The sequence below is a fragment of the Rutidosis leptorrhynchoides genome, chromosome 5, assembly GCF_046630445.1.
Source record: "Rutidosis leptorrhynchoides isolate AG116_Rl617_1_P2 chromosome 5, CSIRO_AGI_Rlap_v1, whole genome shotgun sequence".
Classification (NCBI taxonomy): Eukaryota; Viridiplantae; Streptophyta; class Magnoliopsida; order Asterales; family Asteraceae; genus Rutidosis; species Rutidosis leptorrhynchoides.
In genome coordinates, this window is record NC_092337.1 from 87071171 (window position 1) to 87077405 (window position 6235).

At 33.8% G+C, this 6235-nt stretch overlaps 1 protein-coding gene across 7 annotated transcripts; it reads left to right on the forward strand.

Annotated features, from left to right (window-relative positions):
• Positions 1 to 1263: 1263 nt before the first annotated feature.
• Positions 1264 to 5920, forward strand: LOC139847244 (uncharacterized). Of its 7 annotated transcripts, XM_071836900.1 has the most exons (7): positions 1264 to 3083; positions 3774 to 3836; positions 3965 to 4070; positions 4535 to 4583; positions 4681 to 4784; positions 5331 to 5408; positions 5494 to 5920. In XM_071836900.1, the coding sequence occupies exons 3-6, from the start codon at positions 4002 to 4004 to the stop codon at positions 5406 to 5408; spliced, it is 300 nt and encodes a 99-aa protein (XP_071693001.1). In that variant the 5' UTR covers positions 1264 to 3083; positions 3774 to 3836; positions 3965 to 4001; the 3' UTR covers positions 5494 to 5920. The 7 variants fall into 7 exon arrangements, 4 of the variants coding, with proteins under 4 accessions (XP_071693001.1, XP_071693000.1, XP_071693002.1 ...); XR_011759377.1 differs by having other exon boundaries at positions 3965 to 4583; positions 4681 to 4752; positions 5331 to 5410; XM_071836899.1 differs by lacking the exon at positions 5331 to 5408 and having other exon boundaries at positions 3924 to 4070; positions 4681 to 4752.
• Positions 5921 to 6235: the final 315 nt, after the last annotated feature.

Here is a 6235-nt window from a genome sequence, read left to right on the forward strand (position 1 = left end):
GAGAGCCTCTCCGACGCTCCAAATCTTCATTCACCGCCATTCTCGCGGTTGGAAGGGTTTTCGACATTTCTGAGCTTTTATTCCGGTGTAGTCATCTTTAAATCTCGAGGAGTTTGTTCGTGTTTTTTACGGCGACGCCTTTTTTCCTTTTTTTGGCGGTGATAGCTCCGATCCGACAGTCTTAGCCATCGTTTGGCTCTGGTTGTTTGATCCATATCTTGTAGCTTGTTCTACTATTTTCCGGCATTGGAATTCACCGGTGCCTCCGTATTATGTTTTTTTTGCATAAAAGAAACATTAAAACAATTATTTCTTTCAGTCATTAAATTCTACAGAGAAGACCTCACATAAAAACTCTGTTCATCTTTACTTTCACCACCACCATTCAAATCTCTCATTTTCTACAAATCTCATTAAACGTAACCGTATTAACCACAACCAGATGAACGAAGGCCGGTGTTAATAAACAAAGGTACTAGAAAAACACAAAAGAAGTCGACTCTCAGGACGGCTTTGCTGACAAACAACCAAAACATACAACAACAACAACAACAAATCCTCATAAAAATTAAACTCTCGCTGTCCATTTCGTAACCGACCTTAAAGTTATGGCATGGATCGTAGGAGTTTCCTTTTTATAAGCATTTCTTGTTGCCGTATATTTTGGTTGTTTGTCGGTGAAGCCGTCCGGGGCTTCGACTTTTTCTATGTTTTTCTGGAGTGTCTGATGGTTGTAATAGTTGTAATAGCTGATATCACACGATTCTTCACTACCTGGATGCAAGTTTATTTATTGTTAGAGTTTATTCTGAAATTATACATGTTTTCCAAAGTTTAGATAAATCTATGCTTATTTTACTATTTATTCCTCATCCAAGTTTGAGAAAAGTACAAATTCAACAAAAATATATCTCTAAATTGAGTTTGCAGTGGTATTACGAGTGTATATTTTAAATAAATTTATAGTGAAACCATTATCATCTCCAAATCATTTATGAACTTCATTAACTTTTTCTTCTTTCTGAAAATTTAACTTTATTAAAAGCTCAATACAGAGCAACAAGATGAGGAAGTTCATCATCATTTCACTATATATGAATGAAAGCTTACACTTGAAATACTACATCTGACATCTCGATTTGGTCATTTGAAATGAAGTAAATCATGCTAGCGATAGCAAAACATGTAAAACCGAAATGAAGAACAAGAATTAAGAGATGTGTGAGTTGTGATGAACATTATATAAATCTTTACATCTATATAAATCATAAATTATTTTGCTGATATGTCAGCTTTGTGATTAGCAAGGGAATACGTGTAATTTTCTATTTAATTAAAGCCTAATTAAGCTTAATCTTTTTAAAACAAAAACACTGATCGTTTTAGTCTTGGTAAAATTACGTGATTTCTCAGGTATAATCTTCGTGAAGATTGTGTGTTATCCGCTTGATTTAGTCTTGATTTAATCTGCTTCAATTTACGGCTTCTATTTATGTTTCCATAATTAGATAATTAGATTTAATTTCAAATTTTCTGTATTCTCCAATTTTAATTTCAAATTTTATAACTGATTTATGTTTTGTGTATATCGATTGTTTTCATGACTGATTTGTATATGTCCACAATGCGAATTTTGGTTGGTTTTGTTACGTAGTATTATTTATTATTTGAGCTTCGTTATCATTTCAGAAATTAGTAGGGATGTAACAGGTATGTATGAACGTAAGGGTTTCTGATTGCTCTGATATTTTTTAGTCTTTGTTATCGTTTAGTTATTACAACAAAACATAGACCTATGTTATTTCTTATTGACAAATATTTGTTCAGACTACCTACCATTCCCTGCATCAAATACCATACACTACGAATGTCATCACAGTTCATATGGCTAAAACCAAAGTGTAAACTAAATGAACAAACCCGCCTCTCGTGGAGAATGAGTTAACCACCTTGAGTATCGAGTATGTGTTTTTTTTTCAGCTACTTTGGGCGGGTTTTACCTACGAGTTTGTGGGTTTTTTTTTTTATTTTGCTCTTGGGTTTTACCTATGTGTTTTTTTTTTCTAGCTACTTGGGCGGGTTGACGAATTGGGTAAAGTGTTCAATGGGAGATAGTTAGCCTGAAAATGTTTATGTTTTTTTTTCTTTAACATTTTGCTCTTTATGCAGGATGTTTTATGTTTTAAAGTCAAGTTGTTTGTTAATTTGATCACTTGACTAATAGTGATGCAATGATGGCCAATCTTCATATTACTCCGTATATAGCAACTGTACCTGATGTCTCGAGTAATAAATTAAGCACTATGCATATTTTTGACTACAATTGTCAGTTATAGATTTTACTTGCTTAAAGTTGAATGCATATATAGTCTGTTACCTACCGTAACAGTTACTAATGTGTTAAGGTAAATTAATGGAGTCTTCCAAAGCCCTGGTGTATTAGATGTAAATCATAACTTGATTCTTTATGTATTATGTGCACAGAACGTTCTGTGTTTCTATTTGTATTTAATATTAAGAAATTTGTAGTGGTGCAAAATGGGTGGTTGGATAATTGAACAAGGTGATGATACAGAATAAAGTGAGTTACCCAACCCAATCAATAAACTTAAGGATATTGTGACATGCAAATTATAGTTTACGATATTTCCATGAATGCTATGATTAACCCTTATATACTAAATAGCTCTCCAGAATGTGTCGTTCGGGGTATCTCTCAGTTATAATCAACTCCAAAACGACAACTCCTTCCTTCTCTCTTTAGGTTTGCTTTAAAACTGTATACCCTCCTCTACCCTGTCCAGTACCTTCTTATCATTCTTCCTCCAAAACAAAAACACCCCTCACATCTTCCCCTCGTTGCTACCATCTCTGTCACCACCAGTGGCCACCGGCACCACCAACGCCCAGCGGCGCCTCCACCGCCAACACCGTCCCCTCAAAAACCGACTGTTCCAAAAGTCGTGCATGAACGAACGAACTGTGCAATTCTTCAGGTAGAGACTTCATCTGATTCATTGCTGGGTTCTATTTTCAGTTTTGGCTGCAAATTCATTGTTGAGATTATCGACTTCATCATGCCGGTACGTCACTACTAGGGGTTACCCTACATATTTTTTATCTATTTTAAGCAATTGATACACGAAAATAGGGCTAAATTAATATGGTTATGGTTTGATTGATTATTAGGGATGCTGTTATCCTTTATTTGGTATCTCCGTAGCATTTTTATTGATTAAAATAAATGCTTCATGTGGTTTTTTTTTTGTGTGTGTGTGTGTGTGTGTGTTTAAATAGCAATATGTTGTTGAATCCAGATCATAAAGAACAAATTTTTTTTTTTTTTTTTTAAGTGGTTAAGAGTAATTTGTTCTTCATAATTGATAAATTGTTTGAAGTATAATTTGGGGTGCATTTTAGTATATAAGGGAATGGTTAGGAGTAATTTGTTCTTCATAATTGATAAATTGTTTGAAGTATAATTTGGGGTGCACTTTAGTATATAAGGGAATGTTCAAGAGTAATTTGTTCTTCATGATTGATAATTTGTTTCAAGTCTAAATATGTTTTTACCTAAACGACATTTGCCCGACTATCCTTCGCAAAGTGGCTGTAGGATAGTTGCATTATCAGAGTTGATGTAGTCATATATGATAAAATGCGGAGTTTGGGTTATATTAAATTTAAGTGCCTTTAATTGCAAACAAATAACCCCTGTACAACCACCATATCAGTTTCGAGTTACAAATTAATTTGAGTGACTTATTTTGCAGGATGTCGGAAGATAATGTAATGAGAGTGTATGATTGATTTCAGAAGGTGCTTCTACATCACAAGTAAGCTCAACAAAATTTATATTTCAAAATTTCAATCATATAACCTTGAGAGATGGTAAGACTCGAATATTATGATCATAATTGTAGGAAACAAAGTTGGTTTGCACTTAAATGTTGTTTCTACATAGGTGATGAAGACATTTGTGGAAAAGAATCACTTATTTTATGGAGACATCAACTCTGGAGGGTTCGAATGTTGAAATGTTCTCACAGAAGTCCCTGATATACATATTGGTTTACTACTTCTCTACTCAATATTTGATTTCGTTTAGGTCGAAAATGTTCAGTGTTTAAATATATGATCTATAGCTATTAGAAGAAGTTGGATATTTTTTTTATAATACATTCTCATCTAATAATGTGCGAGTTGAATTATTTAGTTGCATCAGCCCTTTCTACAATTGCTCTTAAACACAAACTATAGATTGTACTTGCTATTTAGCTTGGATAAGTTTATGATTTAATGGATTGTGATTAACAACAGTATCCCGAACTGGATATGATGAGATTCATACCTGAATCATTTCTTGATAACATATCCTGTTCGGGCCGCTTTTATCCCTCGACATGTGATCACACCGACTCAAGTAAACTGAGCTCTATAATTCTTTTAATTTGTCATTCGACTAACACTTTATGAATTTTGTTAACGCATAGCTTTTACTCTGCCTTTCATTTATGTTGTCTTTGTTCACGAGGTTTGGAAAACGTATCTTTTGAGGTTCTGTTGGAGCTTCTCTTTTAAAGGTTAACCTTTATCCTTTATTTCCATTTTTCCCCATGAAGAAATATTAGAATGCATTTGCAAAGTTGCCCCAATTTTTGAACTACTTTATCATGCCAGGTGAACATCTATTTTCAAATATGAAAGAAGTTGATGCCTGCATCAGTTCGGTTGTATCAGCTACTTCGCAAGGTGTAAAACTTTATCTGGAAACCTTTTCAAAAGTAAACGTTCGGAAATTTGTATTTGTTATACACACTTATATGCTTCTGATATCAGTCTAATTTGGATTCACATCAACAGTTTAAACAATAGCTGATGATTGTTGTCCCCCACAATCCTCACTTTTTTGTTATATGTCTTTTGTTTTTTTCTTTTTCCTTTGAATGCTATGCCGTTTTTTAGTACATGATACGCTAATCTATGATTACCAGTCATTTTGCGTCCTGATGTTTAACAAGTAGCTGTTTGTTACTTACTGTGTTCCCCTTTTTAACAGCTGCCTGTTTCTTAGTTAATGGTTTGTCATTCTTCACCCGTTTAATAATATGTTGTCATATTTGTGTTGCTCTTAGTTATAAACAACTGCAAGTGTTCCCCTCTTTGTGTTATCTTATGCATAGTTAGATAGGCTGTTTTAAGTTATATTAGTACAAATGCCCCTGGAAAACGTCAGCCGAAAATTAGACTCTTTAGTTAGTTGTCGATAGTGGGAACGGTATGCTCGGTTATGTCTAACATTTATTTTATTCTATGGTTGTTATTGTTAGGATATTGAAAAAAATTCGTTTAGCATGTGCTGGCGATCGTTCTTTTATCGACCCATTGGTGACGATATGTTTCCATAGGTGTATGCTATATGTTCATAGTTTCTTTGTAATTGTTATTATCAACTATTGAGTGTCCTCTAATACAATCTGATACATTTTACAGGTCCAACACATGCTACAGCAGCCACCGCAACACCAATAACATTGACACCAAACAAAGAAGACACACAAACAACAGACACCGGCGCAAAACAAGGGCTATTTCCTGACGATGCACACCAAGAAACAACGGAAATAAAGAGAATAGAATCGACGTAGTTACAAAACACCACCTCTTTTGTCTATCCATGTATGCAATCCCGCATATGTACATAATGTTAAAATAGTTATGTTAAAATCATGGATAAGTGTTTTACATTTGGCGGGTTTTACCCACGAGGATGTGTTTTTTTCGGAATTTTTTTTTTTTTTTTTTTTTTTTTGCTCATGGGTTTTACCTATGTGTTTTTTTTCCTGCTACTTGGGCGGGTTAGCGAATTGAGTAAAAAGTTTACAGTTACTAGAAATATATGAGTTTTTGTTATATAAAAGGCTTTCGTAGCATTCTACCGAGTATATTAACAAGTGTTACAACCTGGTGTATAGCCTTCTAAGATAATGTAGATCATTATATTTGTTACATCGTATTGTTTTGTATAAAGGATTTTCGTTTTGACCCGAAACCTATATCAATATGTTATTCAACCCACACAAATTAGTTGTGTTTTCTCGCACATCATCTCTATTGGAATATTGCATATTGCTTTCTGTGAATGAATGTGCGATTAATATTGCTTTATTCACCAAATCCAAAGCACATATATTTTCATCTTCTGAATTTGATAATTTGGCCTCTAAAACCTTGA